The 25,518-nt window shown below is 26.9% G+C and overlaps 9 protein-coding genes across 10 annotated transcripts; 4 read left to right on the top strand and 5 right to left on the bottom strand.

The window, feature by feature from the left end:
• Nucleotides 1-2,905: 2,905 nt before the first annotated feature.
• Nucleotides 2,906-4,457, bottom strand: OCT59_013170 (uncharacterized protein). The gene is made up of 6 exons (XM_025329173.2): nucleotides 4,298-4,457; nucleotides 4,114-4,133; nucleotides 3,886-4,024; nucleotides 3,746-3,798; nucleotides 3,549-3,672; nucleotides 2,906-3,467 (listed from the first exon to the last, which is right to left on the bottom strand). Exons 1-6 carry the CDS (start codon nucleotides 4,395-4,397, stop codon nucleotides 3,241-3,243), a joined length of 663 nt encoding a protein of 220 aa, XP_025177406.1. The 5' UTR covers nucleotides 4,398-4,457; the 3' UTR covers nucleotides 2,906-3,240.
• Nucleotides 4,458-4,584: 127 nt separating this feature from the next.
• OCT59_013169 (uncharacterized protein) lies at nucleotides 4,585-5,990 on the top strand (the record flags this gene model as incomplete). The annotated part of the gene is made up of 4 exons (XM_025317897.2): nucleotides 4,585-4,774; nucleotides 4,890-5,023; nucleotides 5,116-5,279; nucleotides 5,351-5,990. The coding sequence occupies 4 exons, from the start codon at nucleotides 4,585-4,587 to the stop codon at nucleotides 5,820-5,822; spliced, it is 960 nt and encodes a 319-aa protein (XP_025177407.1). The 3' UTR covers nucleotides 5,823-5,990.
• OCT59_013168 (uncharacterized protein) lies at nucleotides 5,647-7,372 on the bottom strand. Its single transcript, XM_025326189.2, has 8 exons — nucleotides 7,297-7,372; nucleotides 7,185-7,224; nucleotides 7,076-7,108; nucleotides 6,967-7,007; nucleotides 6,839-6,900; nucleotides 6,635-6,768; nucleotides 6,372-6,548; nucleotides 5,647-6,294 (listed from the first exon to the last, which is right to left on the bottom strand). The coding sequence occupies exons 1-8, from the start codon at nucleotides 7,302-7,304 to the stop codon at nucleotides 6,019-6,021; spliced, it is 771 nt and encodes a 256-aa protein (XP_025177408.1). The 5' UTR covers nucleotides 7,305-7,372; the 3' UTR covers nucleotides 5,647-6,018.
• A 317-nt stretch (nucleotides 7,373-7,689) lies between these two features.
• OCT59_013167 (uncharacterized protein) lies at nucleotides 7,690-9,892 on the top strand (the record flags this gene model as incomplete). Its single annotated transcript, XM_025317898.2, has 9 exons — nucleotides 7,690-7,821; nucleotides 7,889-8,028; nucleotides 8,115-8,205; nucleotides 8,317-8,414; nucleotides 8,496-8,568; nucleotides 8,639-8,785; nucleotides 8,851-9,158; nucleotides 9,234-9,357; nucleotides 9,425-9,892. The coding sequence occupies 9 exons, from the start codon at nucleotides 7,690-7,692 to the stop codon at nucleotides 9,530-9,532; spliced, it is 1,221 nt and encodes a 406-aa protein (XP_025177409.1). The 3' UTR covers nucleotides 9,533-9,892.
• Nucleotides 9,893-10,751: 859 nt separating this feature from the next.
• Nucleotides 10,752-12,565, top strand: OCT59_013166 (uncharacterized protein; the record flags this gene model as incomplete). Its single annotated transcript, XM_025317899.2, has 6 exons — nucleotides 10,752-10,963; nucleotides 11,072-11,175; nucleotides 11,251-11,315; nucleotides 11,393-11,514; nucleotides 11,585-11,973; nucleotides 12,051-12,565. The coding sequence occupies 6 exons, from the start codon at nucleotides 10,752-10,754 to the stop codon at nucleotides 12,563-12,565; spliced, it is 1,407 nt and encodes a 468-aa protein (XP_025177410.1).
• Nucleotides 12,566-12,673: 108 nt separating this feature from the next.
• Nucleotides 12,674-12,960, top strand: OCT59_013165 (uncharacterized protein; the record flags this gene model as incomplete). Its single annotated transcript, XM_066140640.1, has 2 exons — nucleotides 12,674-12,734; nucleotides 12,821-12,960. The coding sequence occupies 2 exons, from the start codon at nucleotides 12,674-12,676 to the stop codon at nucleotides 12,958-12,960; spliced, it is 201 nt and encodes a 66-aa protein (XP_066001506.1).
• Nucleotides 12,961-13,048: 88 nt separating this feature from the next.
• On the bottom strand, nucleotides 13,049-14,135 carry OCT59_013164. 2 transcript variants are annotated; one of them, XM_025323516.2, is made up of 3 exons: nucleotides 13,912-14,135; nucleotides 13,632-13,813; nucleotides 13,049-13,553 (listed from the first exon to the last, which is right to left on the bottom strand). In XM_025323516.2, the coding sequence occupies exons 1-3, from the start codon at nucleotides 14,042-14,044 to the stop codon at nucleotides 13,377-13,379; spliced, it is 492 nt and encodes a 163-aa protein (XP_025177411.1). In that variant the 5' UTR covers nucleotides 14,045-14,135; the 3' UTR covers nucleotides 13,049-13,376. The 2 variants fall into 2 exon arrangements, with proteins under 2 accessions (XP_025177411.1, XP_066001505.1); XM_066140639.1 differs by having other exon boundaries at nucleotides 13,632-14,122.
• Nucleotides 14,136-18,170: 4,035 nt separating this feature from the next.
• Nucleotides 18,171-19,122, bottom strand: OCT59_013163 (uncharacterized protein). Its single transcript, XM_025317901.2, has 5 exons — nucleotides 18,989-19,122; nucleotides 18,822-18,906; nucleotides 18,592-18,723; nucleotides 18,442-18,510; nucleotides 18,171-18,360 (listed from the first exon to the last, which is right to left on the bottom strand). The coding sequence occupies exons 1-5, from the start codon at nucleotides 18,991-18,993 to the stop codon at nucleotides 18,292-18,294; spliced, it is 360 nt and encodes a 119-aa protein (XP_025177413.1). The 5' UTR covers nucleotides 18,994-19,122; the 3' UTR covers nucleotides 18,171-18,291.
• Nucleotides 19,123-19,366: 244 nt separating this feature from the next.
• Nucleotides 19,367-20,952, bottom strand: OCT59_013162 (uncharacterized protein). The gene is made up of 2 exons (XM_025310893.2): nucleotides 19,678-20,952; nucleotides 19,367-19,582 (listed from the first exon to the last, which is right to left on the bottom strand). Exons 1-2 carry the CDS (start codon nucleotides 20,906-20,908, stop codon nucleotides 19,503-19,505), a joined length of 1,311 nt encoding a protein of 436 aa, XP_025177414.1. The 5' UTR covers nucleotides 20,909-20,952; the 3' UTR covers nucleotides 19,367-19,502.
• Nucleotides 20,953-25,518: the final 4,566 nt, after the last annotated feature.

Below are 25,518 nucleotides of genomic sequence, written 5' to 3'. Positions count from 1 at the left end.
AATTTCATCAATTCCAAGAAAATGATACAAATAGGTAAGTCTTAGACAAATAATAATACAATTTTCGATTTTTAAATGATTTAAATAAAAATCAAAAGATCAAGGTTGTCTCATTTTTTGAAAGGTATTTATTTATATATTCACATATTTTTAGGAATCCTTTTTTTTTAAAAAAAAAATTAAGCGATAACTTAATTCTTTCTCCTCGGTCAATTGATTTGAAAAAGAAATTCAAAATTCGAACACCAAAAATTTAGTAAAAATATGTGACAACCTTACATCACAAGTAAAATATTAATCCCAATATTTTCGAAATAATTCTATGGTATGTTTTATTCTAAATATATATATCTGTCATTGTAATTACTTATCTATTCGATTATTCGAAATTTACTTTAAGACTCTTGGTTCGAATTGTTTAGCATATAGAATAAAGAATCTTAGTATCGTAGTATAAGCATGGTAGAAGATCGTATGTAAAGTACAATACATGCAGGATTCAAATGAAATACTTTCTAATTAAGTGGAAACTCAACTTATTCTACCTCTCGATTTTACGTATCCATGGTTATACCATCGATTAAATACAGATATGTTGATTTAAAATGTATAATTGCAAATAATTAAAGGTAATTTATTTTGCTACGAATACATGATACATATTCATGTAACGTGAGTAATCTGTATTTACGATTATACAGATATACAGTAGATAATAATCTATTATTGGTGAGAGTTTTATGAGGTGTAATCAAGGTAGTTTTGAGTCCGAGTTCCGAGGTATGAGAGGTTTTTCAATTTTTTTTTTAAATTAATTAAACATAGCCGGAATAGTTTTGTCAAAAATTCAATGACAAAATTCAATGACAAAATTCAATTACAAAATTCAATTACAAATCGAACAAAAAAAAAAAAAAATTCTCCAAATTTTTATATTCCATATAATTATACAATTATATTTAAACGCAGGTAACAAATTTTAGTCATCACTTTACTTAATAATGTCACAGGTGGCTGTGTTAAGTACATGCAAATAACGAACTTTTCCAGAACTAAACTTCAACTAATGGGAATACAACCCCATCTAATGATAGAAAAAAAACTCTACTCAATTACAAATATACAATTACTCACTTGGCCGAATATTACGTAGGTAAAGAACGCATCTGAAACCAGAAAACATAGGGTAAATATTTAAGAACACAATTTAAAGTTTTTAAGGTTGGCGTAATATCATGTGAAAGTGGCGTAGTATCGATAATAACAAATTCTAAATATATACGTTTATTTAAACATCTGATCAACCAATAAATTTAATAAAACTTGTAAATATCACCAGGTTTAATTATGTCCCGTCATTCTTAAATAAGGTGTGATCACTAACGAGGATGAACGCCTTTGGTATGTGCGGGCGGTAAAAGTTTGTAAATATTTAAATAAATATTTACCAAAACCCTAAAAAAGTCCCTGCATATCTTTAATGTCATTACAAATCGGAGATCTTTTCCTGATATAATTGCATCATCATTTTAAGCTTAATCACAAAGAAAACCAATCATCATCATTTCTTTTTTTATACATCTTTTTTTGTAATAAATTAAACCATTTTTCTCTCTTCCTCTCTCTCTCTCTCTCTTCTCATTTCTCTCTTTATAATATTGATAAACCTTCTACTTACATCATCTCACCTATTCAAAACTTTTTTATTGGTAATATTAATAATTGTATGATATCACGCATTATCTATCTTATTTATTTCTGTATCCAAAAAGTATTTATAAAGTTTCACCAATCAGATTTTTGGTTTTTAGATGGATGATTACTGCTTTTGTATACGTAATGTTTATCGTCTCTAACAATATTAACACACGTGAAAAAAAAATAATTTTTCATTATAACGCGTCTTTCGTAAAATTAACTGTAAAATACAATAAATACTGTAAAATTTACATGATTTTTATTTCTCATTAATAATTAGTTTTATCATTTATTATCCATTAAGGTGTTGAGTTACATTAAAAAAATAGATGATATATATGATATAATATGATGATGATCTTTTGGGTTTTTAAAGTACTTAAATGAGATGCGTATTCGTTTACCCAAGTTTGTTCCAAAATCCTTTATTTTCATGCAAGCCCATACCTAATATTTCTTTTTTTTTTTTTTTATTGATTTTAAAAAAAAATTCCGAAAGAATAATGGGATCACACACGGGAAATACCGAAATCAAAAGCTAATTTTGTCATGTTTCTTGAATTTGAACTTTGTCGGTCACAAATAATAAACAAAAAAACAATAAATGAGAAAAAAAAAATAACCAATACCGTATAAAAAAGATAGAAAAAAAACACTTGTTTGTTTGCTATTTGCTCATGTGCAATGTATTTCAATTAACTGCAACTACTGTTCATCAGTGATTCAGTGTAAATTATATATATAAATTGTGTGTTACATATTTAACATTACACTTATTCTCTGCTTATTTATTGTACTATTTTTGGAAAACAGGTTGTTTTATCTCGCCGTGAAAAAAAAACATTAACATGTGTATTCCATGCCATCAATTCTCTTGTATCTTGTATGGTGACAAATGGTGACACTTAGATCATGAAAAAAATATAAACATTTCGTAATCATCACATCGCGTTCTAAAACGATTTTTTTTTAACTTGCCATTTCGCCCAATTCCTAATTTTTTTTTTTTAATTTTAAAAAAATAATAATAAACAATAAACAAACAATGATTATCTTCTTTTTCTTATATCAGGTTTCTTTTTTGTTAACCCTGCTTTTTTATTTTTGTCACTAATTATAGAATATATATATATATATATAAATAGATCTAGAAATCAATAAAACTTAATTCACTGTTTATTTTATTAAATTAATCTTATTCGAAATTTATTTATTTATAATATTGAATTTAGCATTACTACAAATTCTAACAAAAAATACAAACAGAAACTCTTGAATTCTAAAGTTTCTTAACACACAAAAAAAAAAAATAGTAAAGTCACGTGAGATAATGTTAATATAGATCGTTAAATCACGTGAGATACATTGTTTATAATTAACGCTTTATAGCAAAAGATATTCAGCCTAATTCTCAAAAAAAAATAATAATATATATTTAGTAAATAATAATTTCTTAATCGTGTAATGATAGGTTAAAAGGTATAATAATTGTTAAGAAATATTAAAACTGCATTATAATAAAATTTACCACTTATAATTATTTTACTCATCAAGTTCAATAAAACGAGGTTCCATTGCACTTGTTTTCGAGCTACCAGCAGCGGTACTTGTTAATTTTTCATCTTTATTTTCACTTTTCTTCTCTCCTTCTTCCTTTTCTTCTGACTTCCACTTACGTTCAAACATTCCTTTTAAATCTCTACGCTGTTTTTCATCTTGTTCTTTATCTTTCAATCTAAGATTATGCCATTCGCGTTTAACTGCCGCATCTTTTTAATAAAAGAAATGTGGGTCAAAAATTTATTTGAAAGGTAAAGTAATAATAAAATAGATTGATTCATATCTCTTACCTTCAGGGTTCTTTGCTGATAATTTTTCTAAATCTTCTCGAGCTCTAGTCGTATTGCCTTCATTGATATAAGCTTGAGCTCGACGGAATAAAGCCTTTGTATTATCAGGATCATTCTTCAAAGCCTATACAAATTACGTAAAGTATAATTGTCTTATTTGTTATTATCATTAAAATGTTTCAAATATAATTTAATACCTTATTCGCACTATCAATTGCTCGAGACCATTTTTGATTTTTGATAAGACATGCTGTTTTTATAAACAAAGAAATATATTTAATTAAATCAAATAAAGATGATCAAGATAATTTGATTTATAAAAACACTCAACACAAACCAGCAATATTACTATAAATCACACTCGTGGTTTTCATAATTTCCTCTTGTATAGGATCTTTCTTAGGTTCTTCCTCCTGTTCCTTTCGAAAAACAGCAAAAGTTTTATTATTCTGCAGACCATGCAAGTGAAGTAAAGCCTATAAATCATAATGCGTTGTTTATTATCAATATTAAACCATTGTTTTATTAAAAATAAATATTTGTAAAGAAAAAATTAATTACTGACTTGATGATAATGTCGCAAAGCTAGAAAAAAAAAATAATGAATTTATTAGTAAATTGTATTTTTATTTACGAGGTGCTTAACTTGAGGTGTGATCTTTCTTTTTTTTATACATATAACAACCATAAGGCACAAATTCAAATTTGTAATGGTCAAAGTTTTAAAAATAAAATAAATTATTATAAACCTTCCGTCACTTCTCCTTTTTTAAAGTATTCGTTGCCTAGATCTTTCTCTTGTTTGCCAGCGGCGAGTTTTTCTTCATTATTTGTATTACTACTTTGCATTTTTACTTTATTTACAAAGAACGATTAATGATGTGAGAGAGTTTTTTACATCTATTTACTAATGTAGTAATAATGAGTAAGATCCCATAATACAATGATTGGATCATTGTTATTTTAAGATGTTGTACAAACATCTATTTTGTTTAAATTATATTCTTTCGGTAAAAAACTTTTTTATTAACTCAAAATGACAATATCCACAGAAATTTTTCCTTCAACTTCATTAGATTCTATAAAATCCGATCCTGCTGTTTATGAAAATTTAGAAAAAATCCTTATCAACAAAAATGGACAAGTACCATTACATAAGCGATTTAGAGTCATTTTTACTTTAAAGAATTTAGCTGACGAGAAAAGCATAGACATACTCGCTAAAGGTTAGTTAAAAAAAACAATGAATCATTTATTTTCGTGTCACAGGTATGATTCTTTGAAAAACATTATAGATATATATATCTCTTTTCTTTTTTCAATATATATATACATATATAGCTTTTGATGATGATTCTGCATTATTAAAACACGAGCTTGCATACGTTTTGGGTCAAATAAAGAATCCATATGCAAATTCTGTGCTTCGTACGGTCTTGGCTAATAAATCTGAAGATCCTATGGTTAGACATGAGGTAATTTTTATCATAATTTTTTTTTTTTTTTTTGTTATAATAGATATTATAATAGATCGATAACTCATCCGTATTATTATAAATCGAAAAAGGCAGGTGAGGCTCTTGGAGCAATTGGAGATCCGTCATCTTTAGATATCCTTGAAGAGTATCTGAATGATGAACATGCAGTTGTTCGAGAAACTTGTGAATTGTCTATTGCAAAAATTAAATATGAAATTGATAATGATAATAATAAGCAGGATATTCCTAAAAGGTTGAATAAACATTTTTCTCTTATTAAAATTTAAATCATAAAAATCTTTAATCTCTTTTCTTTTCTTTTAGTTCGTATACCTCAATTGATCCAGCACCACCAAATGTAAAAACTCAATCAGTAACAGAACTTCGTGAAATCCTTTTAGAAACAAAGTTACCATTATTTGAACGATATCGTGCAATGTTTGCGTTAAGAAACTTAGGTAGTAAAGAGGCTGTATTAGCTCTTGCCGAAGGTTTTAATGACCCCTCTGCTTTGTTTAGACATGAAATAGCCTATGTTTTTGGACAAATGCAAAGTCCAGATAGTGTGCCTGCTTTGATTAAGACATTGGAAAATATGAATGAGTTATCTATGGTTAGACATGAAGCAGCTGAGGCATTAGGTTCTATTGCAACATCTGATTGTTTACCAGCATTGAAAAAATTCAAAGACGATCATGAAAGGGTTGTCAAAGAAAGTTGTGAAGTAGCATTAGATATGTATGAATATGAGAATTCTAAAGATTTTCAGTATGCTGATGGTTTAAGTAAAGCTTAGGAAAATTTATTTTCAATTCTCAAAACATTATTAAAATGAATAGTAACTGTAAATATAAAGAGAAATATCATTTACGTTTGTCTAATATAAATTAATTATTTTAACTAATACTGATAAAATTTATTTTGCAAATTATTAATTAACGAAAAATAAAGTATCGTTCATTCTAAATATTCCGAATCCTATAAATAGATTTCTAACTCATTCCGCAAATAGCTAAATCACGCATTTGTTGTAAAACAGCATCAACGTTATTATCAACAGGTCCTTCGCTATTAGAAGGAAAATGATTTTTTAAACTATTTAGGCTATCATAACTTTCTTGACTGAATTTTAATTGAATTTTAACCAAAGCTTCAAATGTAGGGTCTATATAAGGAACTCTAAGATCAATTAATTTAGGTAATTCGGTACAAAGTTGATTATTAAGCGACTCGTACATTTCACGCGCTTCGTTTGCTGCTTGTTCAGCCTTATATAAGAAGAAAAAAAAATTATTCATGAGGAATTTGAAATTTTTTTAAAAAATTTAAAAATTTTGAAAATTACCCTTGGTAATTTTGTTGTGTCATCCGGCGGTTTTTCAATTAATTTGCGAGCTTTAGCACGTTGTTTATCGTAATCTAAGAGTTTATTATTGCGTCTTTTAATGGCCTCATTAATATCTGGGAAATAATCGCAAAGTCGTCCAATAGGTTCATTTACAGTACGACGATAAGGTTCATCCTAAAAAAAATAATTAATAAAAATCGATAATTAAGTTTATGATTCAAATTTAATTTGATTATTTAAAATTAAATAGTTTAACCCACCAAGTATGTTCTACAATCATGATCTAATCTATCTATAACTTCTTTGTACTTATTTCCAACCAATGAATTATCACTTGAATCTTCGTAAAAATGATTAACGGTCTCAGCAATTCTCAATTGTGCAGAGGATAAAGCTATAAAATTAAATTATTTGAAAATTAATCTTGTTTTTATTATTTTAAAAGTTTCAAGTTAATTACTTACTTCTCATTGATTCTAAATAACCTTTAGTTTCTTTATGAAGTTTTTCACATTTTGCTTCAAGACTAATTATAATATATTTTTAATATAAATATTTTGATGCAAATTTTAAATTATAAATCATTAAATACCTCTTAATTCTTTGTTCTTCGAGATCGAAATCTTGATCAACCTAGGAAATAGTATTTTGTTATGTTATTTGGTTTAGAAACTATTTATATTTTTTTTATTAAAACTTACGGTCTTTTCAATTGCACCAATTTTTTGTGATATCTGATTAATATAAAAAAAAAAATTTGAATCAGTTATTTGAATATAATAAAAGAAGCGAAAACTATTTGTTGAATACCTTTGTTCCAGTACGATTAACAGATTTTTTGAAGCTCGTCCTGCAATTTCAGACAAAAAAGGAGGTTAAAAAGCTCATTTGTGTTATTATTAGCCGAAATGTTTTGACTTACCAGCTCATTTTAGGACTTTAATAATATCTTTGAAAGTTGAGAGAATAATTCTGATAAAAATAAAAACTTGAAACTCAATTGTTTCATTTCTGCGTAAAACTGCGTAATTAAGTAAATGCTGAAATTGGCGTAGCAGAAATCAAAAAAATAAAATAAAAAAATAGGTATTATATAGCAGCGGGAGGTTTCGATCCTCCGACCTCGGGGTTATGAGCCCCGCGCGCTTCCTCTGCGCTACGCTGCTGGAGTCATATTTGAATTTTCGAAATAGTTTATTTGAAATATTTTTAGATACCATTCTTGTATAATTCACATGATGTTGATGTTTATTTCTTAATTAAAGAGCTCTCATCATAATCATCACAATTTCTTCATTCCAATTTCTCAGACAAAATGAATATGAAAATATATTATGATAGTTTCCAAAGTTGCGCATCTGCTGAAGACGGAGACGGTATTAAAGTACTTTTATCTACTGCTGCATCTCACGTTAAAGATCTTACTTTAAAAATATCACAAAATAATGTAAGCGAATAAAATTATCAAATCAAAACTATGTTTCTCCTATGTTAAATAAGAATTAATTATATAGCCTAAAAAGCTGGAAGCGGATGTTCATCGTATAATTGGAAATCCTTGGGCTGAACTTATTTTACAATATTTCAAAGTTCTTTTAGCTATTCACAAAAATAATTATTATGAAGTTTACAAAGAACATAATAATATGACTATGTATCCTTTATTTATAGTTCTAATCTTCATTGTTATAAACGGTTGAAATAAATCCTTTACTAAATTAACTAAATGTTTTTAAATAGAATTTTTTTCAGGCTAGCGTCAAACCTGTCCCGTTGGATTCTACCTGTTTTATATATGATTTGCTGGGAAACGAGAGAACTTGCAGATAAGGTAATAACAGCCAACAATATTTTTAAGTAGGTTATCTATTCGTTAATGATTTTTAAGTATTCTAATGTATATTTTTGAAGTTTCTCTAATTTGTTTTTTTTTTTGATCCAGGCTGACGATTACTTAATAGATAATGATGAAGACCCGAAATGCTTAGACGAAGCAGCTCGAAACATAAACAAAGGATTTTCGACTTGTATCACTGACAGGTTTTATTATTTATTTATTGTTTTGCGATTGTATTTTTATTTTAGTAAATTTATTAAATTAATTGAACAAATTAATTTCAGATCTCCTCTTAATACATCACGTAAATGGGGAGTTTATTATATGGCAGGATTTGCATTTAAAACTTATTTTAAGGTAAAGAAATCTTAAATATGTGGTTGTGTTTATTTTTAAAACTAAAAATATCATCATCATTCTATTAAAGGTTAGACAAAGGAATTTATGTACAAATATTTTAAGATCAATAAAAGTACAGGATTTACCGAATCTTGGACAGTATCCAAAACCTCATCAAGTTACTTTTTTATATTATCATGGTAGACTCTTATTTTTAGAAGCCGCATATCAACAGGTAATGTTCATATTTATTTTCAAAATTGCAAGAATTCTAGTGATTAATATTTTTTTTTTAATTAGGCTGAAGAAAGATTTGTAGCTGCATTTAGAAGGTGTCCAAGATTTGAGAAGAATAACAAAGAACTTATTCTTCGTTATCTTATTCCTGTTTGGTTAATTAGAGGCGTTTTACCATCACGAGAGTTATTATCAAGGTATCCTGCAATAAATGAACTTTATGGGCCATTTATTGATGCTATTAAAGATGGCAATGTTAAAAAATTTGAAGAAGCTTTATTACAAAAGGAAAAAATATTAGTCGCACATGAAACTTTTCTTACAGTCGAACTTGCTCGCGAAATTTCAATTCGAAGTTTATTTAAGAAAGTGTTAGTATCTATACACTATAAAATTTTCATAACTTCACACGTCATATAGTAAACTTTTTTCTTTTTAAACAATAGATATATTCTAAACAATCGAGTATCAAGAATTCCACTTGAAAAATTTCATATAGCGTTAAAATTTGTTGGATTAAATGTGGAAATGACCGAAGTAATTTGGTTTGTCGCTGAGATGATAAGAAAGGTTATTAATTATTTTAGCAATAAAATTGGCCATCACAAACTATTCACAATTTTTTTTTCTCTTACAGGGATTTATAAGGGGCTATCTCTCCTATCAAAAAATGTATTTAGTATTGAGTGAAATTAACCCGTTTCCGCCTATTGGTGTAAATCATCCCTCGGCATTCATTGAATAATGTAATTATTTGAAATTGTATAATACAAGGTAAGTTTTTTGATACAAATAAAGAGGAAACAAGTGTTAATTTATCGAAAAATATTGGTGCCTTTAGATGGGCGCTAAGTAACATCTGGTGTTTTTAAGCTAATTTTAAAAATATAAAATAATAGTAAGAAAACTGGAAAAGCTAGAATTAGAAAATTAATATTAAATTATGTAAATTATTTCCTTATTATTTTTGAACCAGAAAGATGAATTATACATAGATCACATTAATTTCCTACAATAATCCGTTCTTAAAATTTTAAATTATTATAAATTAGACAAAAAAAAATTGACTTTTACTTCAATATATATTTATTGGATATTTATTTTAAAAATTATACACTGGCGGATTTGAATTAACTGTCATAATCTAAGAGAGATACTTGTATTTCACGATACGTGACCGAAACTTTCGATGCATAAAGTAAACATAATTAGAAGTATGATATACTAACACTGTATATCATATATTGGTTTTTTATAAATTTGGCTAAAAAAAAAACTACCAGCTACAAAGAAACATACCATTATATTTTCTTTTTCTTCAGCACGTCATAATTTTGAGACATCCTAACATGTGAATTAATTAATTAACGCTCGTACTCTATAAAAATTACGTAAATTCTTTGATAGCACATAGATAAGCTTTGGCGCACATAGTATCACAAGTAATATCAAAAATTGACACAACTATGATAACACCCTAACTTGATTCCGTATCATTTCTTTGGTCGAAATCAAAAGAAATTTCGAATAACTCTGTTATGTTTCACATTGTTGGTTTATTTCATCAAGAAATTCATAAAAACTCGGAGTTGTGGTAGCATCAATAGTCTTGTATATAAGTTCAATTAAAATATTTTCGATTGCGTGTAAAAAATTACAACCGGATTTTATGTGTTAAATACTAAAAAAAGTGACAAGAAGAAGCTTATTAAGGTTCGAAAGAGACAGCATTATTTTATAAATAATGGGTAAAATCGGGAAGGCAAAATTAAATATGGATATTTACTCACAGATCATCTCATAATCAACTATATCGTGGGAAAATTATAATAAACTTTATTCCGAGATCGGTTGTCAAAATTTCAAATTATTTATCCGGTATCCCTTATTTTTTTGGTTTTTTTTGTTTTAAAAAAAAAAATAGATGATTTTTTCTGATCTGAAACATATTTTTACATTAAAAAATGACATCACCATATAGAGATGAAAGAGAAGCTTTATTATCAGATACAGATGCGCCTTTCAATACATCTAATATTGACTCTACGGAGGTGAATATATTAAACGGACATGAAGATAATCCTATAAATGCTGAATATCCACTATATGGATGGTTCGGTAGGTTTCGTAGGTCAACTACTGCTGTTATTATTGTAACCTCAATAGCTCTTTTCACGTAAGTTGACATGTAATCAAAATCATTTGTAATATTATCCTATTCTATAACGGAGTCTATAATATATAAATATGCGGTTACTTCATAAGCTTTATATTTACACATTAGGGATATGATCGTTTATGGTATCGTGGTACCTATCTTACCACTTATCGTTCATGAAAGACTTGGTCGTGATTCTAAGTCTATTGGATTTCTTTTCGGCTGTTATGGTAATTAAATTAAATTTAGGTTTTTTGTATATGTATTTAAATGAGTTTGTATATTTATTTTTTTTAATTTATTAGCTATTGGATTGTTAAGCTCTACTCCTATATTTGCCGTGCTAAGTGATAAATATCATACTAGAAAAGTAAATGTTAAACAAGAAAAGTCTTTTTTCCTCTCAGGCAATCACAAAATAAAGTTAATTTTATATCCTTTTAATAGATTCCGATGATGTTTGGTATGCTCAGTCTCGCGATTTGTTCAATCTTATTTGGAATTGCTAATTCATACTGGCAACTTGTTGTTGCTCGTATCGCTCAAGGTGCTGCTGGCGGTGCATCATGGTATGCGCATTCCTTACGTTTAGACTTCCGTTAAAGTATTATATCTAATGCGCGCGTTTGATGATTATAGGACACTAAGTTTAGCTATGTTGGCAGACAGATTTGGATCAGGTCCAAAACTTGGTGTAGTTATGGGAACAGTATTATCAGCAAATACATTAGGGGCCATTATCGGGCCTTTAATTGGAGGATTACTTTATCAATATTGGGGATATGTAGCACCGTTTTTCTTTTGTGCCATATTGGCATTTTTTGGTTTCCTGGTTATATCAATGATAGTTGAACCTTCAGATTTATCAACATATCAAAGTGTTGATGAAAATTCTATTATTAATGATGATATAGAAGATGCGAATCAAGAATTTCACACACAATCTCCCTCCATTTGGAATTTAATTTTTGATTGGAACATTATTAATATCTGCTTAGCTATTATTGTTGTTGCTAGTATACTGGCTGGTAATTATCAAAAAGTCGACATTTTCGGTGATTTTTTTTAAGATGTGTAAAATTTCTTCATCTCTTTCTTATATTAGGACTTGAACCCATTCTTCCAATCTACCTTCGTAAAGAATTTGATGCAGATGCATCCCTGATTGGATTAATATTTATTGCAATAGCAATACCAACATTTTTATCGCCAGCAGTGGGATATATTTCGTTTTATATAGGACAAAGAAGAACATGCGGTATAGGTATGATATTAATGGGTATAGCAACTCCATTAATTTCTCTACCAAGTAAATTTTGGCTAGTGGTATTGCCTTTATTATTTTTTGGTGCCACTTATTCAATAGTAACAACTCCAACGTTACCGTTACTTGGACATTATGTTACGCAAAAGGGTGGGGGTGCTTACGGTCAAATTTATGCTTTATGGAATATGGCTTATTCAATTGGAATGTTTGTTGGACCTGTTATTGCTGGATTATTATTTGAATTATTTGAGTTTAGAAATACTCTTATTATATTCGGTGCCGCTGTTCTAGCTATTACTCCTTTGATTTTCGCTGGAAGATTACGAGATCACGCAGATCGGATACAAATTTAGTTAGTGAGCACGGCTGCAATTTATAAATTAGTAAAAACGCGAGTATATGAAAAAAAATGTGTTTTTTATTTTTTTAATTAAATTGAAAATTTAAATTTGAATAAAGAGATGACTCATTTGAAAGACATTAAACCAACAGTGGATCCTTACGCGCCCTTGTTAAAACATCATAAGTATCTTTTCTGTCTTTTTAAATCCATTCTTGTTAAGTTTATAATTTACCCAAATATTGTATCTTTTTGTTGACAAATATACTTCAGAGATTAAATGAAGGAATGAAAAAATTATCGGACATACATTTAACATTACTGATTAGAAATCAATTACTTGTTGAAATTGCTGATGATAATAAAATTATGGAAAAGAAAAAAGAAAAAAGAAAGTTAACGGAATAGATTAATAGTATAATATAGTACGTATGATTTGAATTTAATCACGAGTGGTGTGAAAGCTTTGAAGAGTAACATAAGATGTTGATAATTTGCTGTATTTTATAGATAATAAATAAATCAGAATTTATTTTATGATGTAATTTTTTGGTTTCCATAATTATTCAAATAATATAACAATAATTTCATTCATTTGAAAATGATATTATAATATTATTGAGGGTTTTTTTTTACAAATTACAATGTTAATGATTATGATACTATGGAAGATATTGTTTATATTACTACTATAATAAAGATAAAAAAAAAATAAGATAAATAATAAAATTGACTTCTCTAATAGCATCATTTACAATCAAAAGATTCTGCAAATAGAAAAGAAAAGAAATATAAAAAGAAGAAATGTATTAATGACAAGTTAATTATCGTTCTTCACACCATTCATTTTCTTTTCTAACTTGTTCTTCTTCTTCAGGAGTAAAGTCATTTGTAATATTGAATGTTGCACGGATTTCCTCAGGAGATTTGTTTTTAATCATATTAGCAACCGTTTTACAAGTAAGATCAAGAAGAGGTTTGATATCGAGATAATTGGCAGCCTTTTATCAATAATAATTTTATTCGTTAATAATTCTTGAATAAATATATTTTTTATATATGTAAATTATTTTATTTACCAAAATTAATTCAAATAGTGTTCCTTGATCCACTTTACAGAACTCTGCATCCCAATCGTCAATATCTTCAGAAGTTTTTTTGAGGTCATCATCATGATTTTGTATTGGATCATTACGGTGATGTGTACAATAATCAATTACTTTGGTAAGAATGGGACCAGTCACATTTGGAAGAGGTATTGCTATTATTACGTTAGTAACAAACAAGTTAAACATAAATTGTAATGTTAGCATTTTTTTACTATCAGTCTACAACTAGAAAGAATTTTTAAATGCTTACCCATATCATTTTCTCCAACATCTTCCAACATATTTTTCAATAATACTGATCTCTCTGCTACACTTCTTTCAACTTGAAATTCCGTTCCCTCGGAAGAAGTTAATTTAACTTTTTTTTGTTCAATTGTTGACATATTTATATATTTATATATTTTTATATTTATATATTTTTATTCTTAATATTTGCTAAAAGGAAAGAGTTAAGGTAAAAAACTTCGTCATATTTGTCAGGTACCTTAAATTTGGAACCACATGAGTAATAGTCACGTGGAAACTTCATAGTCACATGTTATTAGTAATCATATATAAAATATTATAATGGGGAAATTACATTAAGAAAAGAGTCGACTAGTTTGACTTCGACACAGATCTGGTGAGTGAGTCCATCTACGTTCTCAGCAGCGTAAAAGCTTATCTTCGCTGAGAACCTTTAAGTAGTGTAAAATAAAAAGCAGTTAACTATTAAACGCATTATTTGCTTGTTTGAAACTCTTTTAAATAATAAACTAAACTAATCAAGGACACATATCTCGGTACTTTTTAAAAAACTACATTATCGAAAATATACAAAATACTTGGAATTTTGCTTCATTTTCTTGTTTGAGAAACTTTTTACTTTCTCTTATAATCTTTCTAGTTAAAAAACTGATATAACTAAAAAACTAATTGTTTATAAACTTGTATATAGTTTTGTATTATTTTCTTTTTGTTTCCCATTCTTTTTATAAACTTTCCTTCCATTTTTCTCACATGATGCATAAACCAATTATTGAAAAACCATCTACCTTCAAGTTAAAAAAAAAATTTTCTTGAAGAAACACACAAAGCATGAATCTCACCAAATTTTCGCTCTTTTTTTGACCTTTGGGATCGTTCTTTATTATTTTTTGATGTAGAACAGATTACCTTTGTTCTACAACAAATCCTTACGCCCTTTTATCGAATTTAGAGCTCTTATCATAAACAACGTTAGTCAAAGATGAATTCTAAACGTCGAATGGATCAGTCCGATGACGAAGGGCCTCATCATTCTCGTGATAAATTCACAAGCGAACGTAGAAACAGTGTTGATCGCAGAGATATTCGTGACCGTGACCTTCGTGAAAGAGACCGTGAAAGAGATCGCGAGGTTCGTGACTTCCGTGATCGAGATCGAGACCGAGATCGAAATAGGGATCGTGGTAATTATGTTGATAGACGCAAAAGAGATAGTAATTCTTCTCCCGAAGATCGAAATAATGGTAACTTGTCTAATCATAAAAATATTTTTTTTTAAAAAAAAAAAGTACTAGTTAACTCACTGACAATGATTTTTTTTCCTATTTAGATCGCCGCTCAAAAAGAAGGCGTTCGATTTCCCCTGACCCAAGAAGACAACCGTCAGATGGTGGTGATCATTATATTCCCAATTACGATAAGGATGGATATACACCTGCTCCTAGGTATGTTGGAAGGCCAGGGGATATTCGTTTCCCTCCACCTGGATTTCCAGTAATGCCAATCGGTAAGTGTTTTGCCCAGTTTTCTATCAATGTATAAAGTAATAATTAATAATGATTTTTTTTTTCTTTTTTGAAATTTTTATATTTAAAATTATAGGTTTCAGCGTTGGTCCAAATCCTCAGATTTTACCCCCTGGTGCGCCTATGATGCCAATGGATTGGTCAGGTCCAAGGCAAGATAATATAGTGGCGAATTAGCTGTTTCATTTTAAATATGATTTTTTTTTTTTATTTATAATATTTAAATTTATAGGCAAGAAACACCAAAGGACCCAGATCAATTGGATTTTTTGGTAACATTCAAATATTATTCTGAATTTATGCAACATTCAAATCCAAAAAATCGCCTTTCCGATGAAGAATTGCACAAAAAATATAATGAATATAAGGAAGCTTTTGCTCTTAAGCAATTAAAAACTTTCTTTGAATCACATAAAAAGGAAGAATGGTTCCTTGAAAAATATCATCCAAAATATATACAAGAGAGAGCTATTGTGACAAAAGAACTGAAGAAAGATTTATATAAACAATTTATTTCAGATTTGAAAGAAGGTTTACTTGATAAAATTAACAATGATGCATCTGAGGATAGTGTCAAGCAAGAGGGTTTGTCAAATTTTTTTTTCTTTTTTTTTTTTAAAAAAAAGGATTCTTTCCATTATTAATTATTATAATATTGACAGATGGCGTGAAAGTTGAAACTAAAGATCCGGATGAAGATTCAAACAGGCTTTTCATAAAGAGTGTTTCACCGAATATTTCAAGACAAAAAATAGAAGAAGTATGTATTTTTAAAATAAAATATCAATTGTAAATTTTTAACACGAATTATACAATACTTTTATATAAAAGATGTGCAAGACGATTGAAGGTTTTCAGTATCTCGCATTATCTGAACCTAATCCTCAGAAGAAGTTTCATCGTTTGGGTTGGATCGTTTTTAAAGAAGGAACCGACATGGACAGTGCATATGATAAACTAAATGAACAAAAGGTATATTTAATACATGTGCAATTATCAATTAATACATTTTCACTAAATTTTTTCTTCTTATTGTTCTCAATAGATTGATGAATTTGTTTTTTATCTTGCTCGTCATAAGAATCAAACCGGTCCTGTTCGTAATAGAATTACTCCCGATGTTGCTAGTAGCATTGAACGATTGAAAAAAGATTTGAATCAAATTCAGAAACTTTGTGATAAATTGGATAATGATATTGATGGTGGATTTGAAGGAAGCACAGAAATTAGAACAAGGCTTGCTCAATTTGATAATAGTCAAGATCGTGACGAAGCAGATGATGTTAGTTGTTTTTTTATTTTTGATCGAAATGGAAATTGTTTTTAACATGAAAATTTTATTCAAATTTAGGTTAAGAGATTATTGGATTTTCACATTGAATATTTGCGTCGTACACATATGTTCTGCTATTATTGTGGCAGTGAATCTGATTCTGTTGAAGAACTTGCAAGAAAATGTCCAGGTCGTCACCTTAGAGGCGTGCTAGGTGGCGAAGGAAAGACTTCTGTTAACAAAAACAAAGAAAAACAAGTTAATTGTAAGTTGTTAATTTTTTATATCAGTAACAACATTTAAACTACATTAAGGATTTTTCTTCTTTGCATTTTTTCAAAAAAGCTACTCAGTGGTTAAAGACTTTAGACCATAAAATAGCCTATAAGACCGAGCCCTGGAAATTTGAGAATGAAATTGAGAAACATGGAGGAATTAGCCTCCAAAAGTATGTTTTTTTTATAATTGGTATTTATGCAGAGCATACGCAGAGTTATAATAATATTTTTTTTATTGTCATTAAGAGTTTTAGAAAAATTTTATCAAGAACACGTCGTCGAAGTAGATCCTCAACGCAAGTTTAAATGTAAACTTTGCGGCAAATTATTCAAAGGATCCGATTTTGTTAAGAAACATATTGATTATAAGCATCACGAAACTGTTGAAATCACTTCGAATGATGTGAGGTTTTTTTTAATTTGTCATCTGCATCATTTTGTAATAAATACTAAATAAATACTAAAAAATATTTTTGTTATAGACAAAATTCTTTAATAACTATGTACTTGATCCAAATCATCTACTTCCAACCACGCCACCTAATCCGACAGCGGCATTGAATGTTCCTCAAAATGTAACTCCTATTCCAACAAATCCGTTCTCAGTTATGACCAACGCCCCACCACCACCATTTATGGGATTTAACTTTCCGATTGTTGGTGCTGCCGCTGGAACACCTCATGATCAGATCCCAAGAATTGGTTTTGATGCAAGAGAAGATGGACGTGAACGAGGACAAAAAAATAGTCGTAAACAATTATCTCGAACACGACCAAAGTAAATGAAAATAACTTTACTGTTAAATTTATGATTTACTTTATATCATTCCTTACATAAAATTTATTTATTAATTTATTTATTTATTTATTTTTACAGCGAAAGCTCCGATCCACGTCAAGTAAAATCTTATGTTGATTTGGATGCTCCCGCTGAAGGTGATATTGAAATCAAGTATTAAATAAAGGATTCTTTCGACTGATTAATGAACTTTTTCAGTATTGATGAGATTGAATTTGTTATATTTGTTAGAATTAGACATTCATTGTCAAAATTTCATAGAGTTATTTTTACTTTTTTTCTTTTTACTTTTAATTTTAAAATATTTACAACGCCAAGACATTATGTTTGACAATAATTTGGTAATCCGTCAAACCTACTTTTTAATTTTATAAATAATAAAATAACTTAAAATTATAAAATTTAAACAAGTTGATAATTTATTTCGTAAAAAAAAGGGAAACTACATATAGCAGTATTTATACAAAAATAAAATAGATGTTTAACCGATTAAGATCACAAATGATAATCACACAACTTTGCCTACAATATTATATCGGGCTTTAAAGAAATCATACCAATCGTTCAAAACCTTCAACTGTAGTAGAAAATTTTTTTTTAAAAAAAGAATTTAAAATACCAAGTAGTAAAATTAAAATTCTGGTTTATATAAACTTACTTGAGATTCGTCTAATTTACTATAATCTGCAATAGCATCTTCTAAATTCAAAGAACTCATACCCAATCCCTAAAAAAAAAAAAAAAAAAAATTTTGATTTATATCGCTTAAATATAATGCTTAATTAAAAAATTTTGGAAATATACATACTTTAGAAGCATCTTTCCCTGCAAAGAGATGGTAACTACCACTTGGTCCATACATATCACGTTTATCGCTAACATCAAATACCGTTCCTTTAACAGCAAGATAAATTGGAAGATTTGTGTCTGAACCGTCGTACTATTAATAATTTTATAATAATGATTTTTAAAAAATTGATACAATATAAATGAAGAAATTATTTTATTATTTTAAATGAAGTGAAATGAACAAAATACCTTTGCGAGCTCTTCTGAAGTAATTGGAGTATCTTTTGGAGGATCTAATTTTTTATTAGGAGGGCTAACCGATGATGGGTTAAAACTTTTTTTAAGAAATAAAAATTATAAACAATAAATATTAATATAAAATTAGTTTTCGATTACTATCATATTTAAATATTTACTTCATTTTCGCTGAATTTAAAAAGTTTGTTCTAAAAAAAAACCAAAAAAATTAGTCTCTTAACCCGCGGTTTTTTATAAATCCGATGATTTTCTAGCCCTTGTTGTCACGGAGGCACTAAATACGGAAAAATTCTTGATTTGTTCATCACATGGGTGATATTAAAACTAAATTGGTGATTCTTTAATATAACGCTTTATAGAAATTTCAAAATGTAAGCTAAACATAAACAGAATTAGAAACAATAAAACCCTTTTATTAATTCCAAATAAACCATTTTATAAAAAAAATGTCTCTTTTTTTGTGTAATCCAACTTTTACTATAAAAAATGTCTTTTTTTTTTGAAGTAAACACTATTACTATAATGTCTTTTTTTTTGTGATTAAAATAAACTAAAAATATATATTAATAATGAAAAAGTTATCTTTTCATACTAAATTATTATTTACATTGAACGTCATTTGAAATTAATTTATCAAATTATTTACATTATAAAATGAAGATTAAAATATAACTAAACTAATGTCTTAATTTTGGAAATAAAATTACTAAATCGCACGATATTTTTACAAACATTGCCAACTAAAGTTGGAGCTAAAGAAAAGAAAAATATAAAATGCATTATTAATATTCACATTTATAAGTATTAATATTAATAGACTTTGAGATCGATAAATTTTTTTACTTACCATTTTCAACATTCTCATCAGCTTGTTGCTTAGTACTTGATAAATCTTTTTCTGCTTTATAAAGTAAGATGGATGCAAGTTCCGGTTTAATAATAGAAGTTGTTGAAACTTCAACATTACTATGAGTAATTGAAATTGATGCTTCAGGTTTAATTTTCAAGGAAGTATATTTAATTTTTAAAGAAGAGCATACTAACACTAGATCATTTTTTTCATGTGAATTAGAAGTAGGTGGTGATAAATCATCGCTTTTAATTAAAGTAGGGGTGCATATAAATACTAAATCATTTGTTTCTTTATGTGAATTAGAAGTAGGTGGTGATAAATCATCGCTTTTAATTAAAGTAGGAGTGCAAACAAATACTAGGTCATTTGTTTCAGGTGAAGTAGGAGTATATGATTGTAATGGAGAAACATTATGTGAATTAAAAGTAGGTGATAAATCATCGTTCTTAATTAAAGTAGGGGTAGATGGTTTTTGTAATGGAGAAACCGTGTTTTCCTTATATAAATCAGAAGTAGGTGATAAATCATCGTTCTTAATTAAAGTAGGAGTAGATGGTTTTTGTAACGGAGAAACCGTATTTTCCTTATGTGAATTAGAATTAGGCGATAAATCATCGCTTTTAATTAAAGGTAATGGAGAAACCCTTTTTTTAAATAAGTTCTGAAGTGGTTTTTTGATTGAAGTAGAAGTCGAATAGTCTACTTGATTATCTTGATTATCTTGATTATCTTTAGTTAAATTAAAACGTACACGTGAATTCTTTTTTTTAACCGTATTAACTGTATTTTTAAGACTACTAGCTCTATGAGAACAGGTAGTACAATTTCTATGAGAAGTACGCGTCGTAGTAGTAGTTAAAGGGGTTGAAACATTCGTTTTTTTAGGTACCGGAATTTTTGATTTTCCAGGTAAAGTAACATTCTTTTGTCGTGGTTTGTCTTGAAAGTTAGAAAGTAGAGATTCAACTTTTTTTGCTGCTTTGCGTGAGATATAAGACCCTTTAATTTTTAATGGTTCACAATAGACTGTTGGAGAATATGAAACTGACTTTTTAGTTTTGGCGCTATCTTTCTTTAAACTAAAATAGTCAATAGCAGGTTTGGCCTGTTTAAACATAAAACGTGGAATAAGAGAATTTCCAGCCTTTTGACGTTTAGAACCTTTGTAATTAACAGGGACACAAGGAATAGAAGAGCGTCTTGAAGAGCCTTCAGAAGAAATCATATTTGTTAAATAATAAAGTAAGGCCGAAAATGTTTGAATAATTTAAAATAGAAACAAAAAAAAAAATTTAGTTTTTTTTTTCAAAATTTTTTTTAAAAAAGAAGCGGTAACAAAAAGGGGGATAGTATCCTATTTATAACAGTTTTGAAGCCACATACTTCCTGATCAAAATCCTGATTTATTTATATATAATATTTAAAATCAAATAATATTAATATAAATAATATTAAGACGAGCGAGGGAGAATGTTTGGAAGTTCTTTTTTGATGTCTATTTTTGTAATGTTTAATAGAACAATTAATAAAAGTTAACCTAGATTTATTATTATAAAAAGTAAATTTTCGCTGTATAAAATGGAAAAATGTAAATAATTTCTAAATTTTTTCATAGTACAACATATAAATAAATTTAGTAAAATTTGAAAGTTTTACTAAAAATGATTTAAGCATGGTTACTTGACTTCTAACATAAGGTTGATTGATTTACTTAAAAAGGATATGTCAATCGTTTATCAAGAGTCCGAAAATTTTAATTCACCTTTTACGTAAGTTGATTTCTTTTAATGCGAAATCTGTGCGTTATCTGTAAGGATTTAGCACACAAGTGATTTAAGAAATTTTTACTCGAACGGATTTTTATATCGTGCGTATCCGCCATGCATTTTTGTTAAAATAAACTTGGTTAGCGTAAACTTTAAAATTCATTGAATTATACTTTATTCAATCTTATTCAATCTATTTTCTTTTTATAAAGATAAGGGTATTGATTATCGTTTCATATTGGATGATATTATATGCATTAAAACATGCATTATTTTAAAGAAAACAAATACGTCATTTCAAAAGATGATATCTGATATGTCTTCGATAAGGTCGAAGGGCGCATAAATTTCTAAATTTATAAAGAATTTACCATATAATATTTAAATATATAATATTTAAATATTAATATTAAAAAAAAGCAAATGTCCAGATTCCAGAATCTTTTTTTTTTATTTTATTTTATTATATATTCCCGATCAAGAATAAATGTTATAATTTAAATAATTTATACAAATATATATATTTTTTTTAAAAAACTCTCTTTGTAAATGCCCAATCCTGTCATGATCAGCACGCATCACCAAATGACAGAGCACTTTCTATTAATAAAATTTTGGGGGTTGCATCTTTTTTTTGGTTCTTTTTTTGGCTTTTGTTCAATAAGCCAATCATCTTTGACATTAGTTTTTCATCAGTTGTTATTTATATTGATTAAAAAAGATCATGTTGTTTCATGGCTAAAGCTATATTTTTAGCTGTTAAAAATCAAGCAAGTACTATTATAGTAGTTCGATATGATAATCTTTTAACTTCTTAATCTTCTTGGGCCCGACTCAATAAAAATGTTGCAACACGTGATTCTACGATTTATAGCAAAGTAAATAAGAATGAAATTTTTTCACTTATTAGCACTTATTGCTTCCATTCTATATATATATATCTATATATATCTTTTACCATTCTTGGCATAGATATTCATCGTAATAAGAATCTCAAAATCAACGTTCTCTTCATGAGAATGATGAAAATTCTCAATTATCCTTAATTAAGGATCTTAGAGACACGTTAAAATTTAATAAGGTCTTTCACAATAAGAATATTAAGATTCAATACGAATCTTTTCCATTCGTCGGAAGTCCACCCGAACCTATAAAAAAAAGAAAGGAACGGTTAGTAAACCGTTCCAAAATAATAAAAAAAAAACCAAAAATAAAACCAAGATTCGTACTCGTACTTACGAATCTTGGTTAAAGAAAATTCAATAATACGAAAGTTATTCCATTCCAACAGATGATCAAAAAAAATATTTGACTAAGTGCTATCATGAAATTGGAAGATAGGTAGAAAGTGAATGAATATTCCTTCGAGAGAACCGTATAATAAGAACATTCTCAAAAGTTTTCAAAGTTGATTCACATGCACAATGGAAAAATCGGGAAAATAGATTGTGTAAACGTCGATCAAGATCGTCGAGCTCGTAAATACTAACACCATGTTAATCATATCTATATTTATCGGCTAAACGAATATTTCAAATAAGAACAATTATTTCTTCGCAAAGATCTCTCTTCTTAGTCTTGTTAGGCATTGAAGACAATCATACTGCAATTTGTAATGTAAGATTTTTAATAATTATTCTCTTAATATTATTTCCTTATATGTTGTTTTTTATGTAAAGAAATTTACAGGAGAAAATCTTTGTCAACACTGCATTAGCTTCATTTTCTGCATTTTTCAATCTAAGCTTTTTATAAATATATTTTATGCAAACATGTTGTCGACAAACTCTTCAGAAAAGAAATCACCGTAAATCTGCAATTCGGAGTTGTTTAGCGATTGTACATTAAGTAAGATATATTATATTATATTACGTTTTAATGCATAAACTCCTTCCATTTATTTCAGGAATAGTCCTTGCTCCTTACTCCTTACTCCTTTATAGTACAGACTGCATATCATGCATTAGTGAAACAATTTAATTTAACCACAAAGAATATGTAGAAAGGATTGTCAGAAAGAAAGCGGGAAAAAACAGGTCGTTTTTTTAATAAAGAAATAAAGAATGTTATAATTTTTTTTTTTTCCATTTACCCTTGTTATTTATTGGGTGAGATTGATTTTCATTTCACGAAGTGTAATATCTTTGCCCATAAATAAACATGAATCGGAAATTCGAGGAATAGATTTTACAGATTTGAAATTTATTGTTTACATAAATCTCTTTATTGTTATTTAATATTTATATGCATCATGAAGAACAAAGTATAATTTAAAATTATTTAGATGGGTTTAATAAACTACAGTACCATTACTCTAAGTTACTTTATTATTCTATAAATAAGAGTAATCATTTATTTTTTTTTTAATAGTAATAATTATTATAATTTTAATATACTTTAACTTGTATTGAAAATATTATAATAAATCATTTTAATTTTATTTTTACTACCAGTAATTTTAATTTTCATCTTAATTTTTATTTGCATTACATTTTAAATTTTAAACAGAAACATTTATATGAATTTTTAAACTAAACCTTCTTTTTTAAATATACAAATGAATATCTTTTAATAGTATCTTTTATTAATTTTTAATACTGTTTTAATATAAAATTACTTATTTTGTTAAATAAAAATATGTATAACTTTAGTTTTTACTACTTTAATTAAATAAAATTATCTTTTAAACCTAAGTAAAGTTATTAAATAAGATGAAACTACTTGTATGAGTTGTATCTCAACTTTATAAAGCTAAATATAATATTCATATAAAAAAGCATACTTTTTTTTATAATAATATTAACTCCCAAAAAAATTTTTTTTATTTACTATATAATTTCACTATTTTGGTTAAATAAATCACTTTTTACTCAAATAAAATTATTCAAAAAAATCAAAATTATTTGTATTTTAATTTTTATAAATATAAATATAAGATTAATAAGGTTATAATATTTATTATATAATATTTAAAGGTAGAAAAGAATCATAAAGAATATACAGATGATGGCCAAAATTATCCAGATAGTTTGTTTTGCTAATTAACATATGTTAATGTAATACAAATATTATATGATTTTTGACTTTATACTTAAATAAAACTATTTAAAAAAATCAAAATTATTTGTATTTTAATTTTTATAAATTTTATAAATATAAATATATATATATATATATTTTAATGATTTATATATGCTTTATTGATATTAAATTTATATATTATACAAATAAATTATTATGAGTTTACCCATCCAGTAGAATGTAATTATCAAAATATATAAATATAAATATAATATTAATAGAATTATAATATTTATTATATAATATTTTAAAAGGTAAAAAAGAATCCTAAAGAATATATAAATGGTAAATAAAATTATCCAGATAATTTATTTTACTAAATTATTTAAATCATCATATATTAATATAATACAAATATTATATGATTTTTATTATTTATAATTATAATAATAGTTTTTATACTTCATATTTATTAAAATATAAACTACTTACTATATAAATTTTTAAATTTTTATAACAAAACTTTAAAAAATCTCAAATAACTTATATAAAATTTTAGGTTTATAATACTAAAAAAGGATAAGAAGAAAGTTAATTATACCTAAATAATTGTATCAATATAGAATAATAAAAGCTGACCTAATTTTTCTACTCTTATTAGTATATTAGTAATAAGATAATAATACTTAAATATATAAAAATTCTTATACTAATCCAAAAAATTGAAATTAAATTAAAAAGACTATATTTAAAATTTTTTATACTTTTAAAATTGGAATAATTAATATATTTAATGAATATAAATATAAATTTAATAGAACTTTATAATCATAATAATTCTATCTATTTAAAAATTTGCCAATAAAATGGTATTCAGTAAATTGAAATTTACAAATATGCAAAAAATATAAAAAATTTTAAATTACTATATATAATACTTTTGCAAATATTATAATTAAAGATGTTAGCCATAATTCAAAAAAAGTGCCATAAGAGGCATGCCAGAAATCAGCTGATTTCTCTCAATTAGTAGCCTTAACTCCCACCC

The sequence above is a fragment of the Rhizophagus irregularis genome, chromosome 20 (assembly GCF_026210795.1).
Source record: "Rhizophagus irregularis chromosome 20, complete sequence".
NCBI lineage: Eukaryota > Fungi > Glomeromycota > Glomeromycetes > Glomerales > Glomeraceae > Rhizophagus > Rhizophagus irregularis.
The sequence above is the reverse complement of the archived record's forward strand: the minus strand, read 5'-3'. Positions and strand labels throughout refer to the sequence as shown.

What these genes read in the sequence shown, in the direction of transcription:
- OCT59_013170 (XM_025329173.2), bottom strand. Translation starts at nt 4,397, where the DNA reads ATGCAAAGTAGTAATACAAATAATGAAGAAAAACTCGCCGCTGGCAAA. An exon ending in AAAAGGAGAAGTGACGGAAG is followed by an intron (nt 4,134 to 4,297) that starts GTTTATAATAAT and finishes TTTTTTTTCTAG; the next exon opens with CTTTGCGACATTATCATCAA. An exon ending in ATCAGCAAAGAACCCTGAAG is followed by an intron (nt 3,468 to 3,548) that starts GTAAGAGATATG and finishes TTTATTAAAAAG; the next exon opens with ATGCGGCAGTTAAACGCGAA.
- OCT59_013168 (XM_025326189.2), bottom strand. An exon ending in ATGATTGTAGAACATACTTG is followed by an intron (nt 6,549 to 6,634) that starts GTGGGTTAAACT and finishes TATTTTTTTTAG; the next exon opens with GATGAACCTTATCGTCGTAC. An exon ending in ACACAACAAAATTACCAAGG is followed by an intron (nt 6,295 to 6,371) that starts GTAATTTTCAAA and finishes TTCTTATATAAG; the next exon opens with GCTGAACAAGCAGCAAACGA.
- OCT59_013164 (XM_025323516.2), bottom strand. Translation starts at nt 14,044, where the DNA reads ATGTCAACAATTGAACAAAAAAAAGTTAAATTAACTTCTTCCGAGGGA. An exon ending in TGTTGGAGAAAATGATATGG is followed by an intron (nt 13,814 to 13,911) that starts GTAAGCATTTAA and finishes ACGTAATAATAG; the next exon opens with CAATACCTCTTCCAAATGTG. An exon ending in CACTATTTGAATTAATTTTG is followed by an intron (nt 13,554 to 13,631) that starts GTAAATAAAATA and finishes TATTGATAAAAG; the next exon opens with GCTGCCAATTATCTCGATAT.
- OCT59_013163 (XM_025317901.2), bottom strand. An exon ending in CAGGGAAAGATGCTTCTAAA is followed by an intron (nt 18,511 to 18,591) that starts GTATGTATATTT and finishes TTTTTTTTTTAG; the next exon opens with GGATTGGGTATGAGTTCTTT. An exon ending in GTAAATTAGACGAATCTCAA is followed by an intron (nt 18,361 to 18,441) that starts GTAAGTTTATAT and finishes TTTCTACTACAG; the next exon opens with TTGAAGGTTTTGAACGATTG.
- OCT59_013162 (XM_025310893.2), bottom strand. Translation starts at nt 20,908, where the DNA reads ATGATTTCTTCTGAAGGCTCTTCAAGACGCTCTTCTATTCCTTGTGTC. An exon ending in TGATGAGAATGTTGAAAATG is followed by an intron (nt 19,583 to 19,677) that starts GTAAGTAAAAAA and finishes TCTTTTCTTTAG; the next exon opens with CTCCAACTTTAGTTGGCAAT.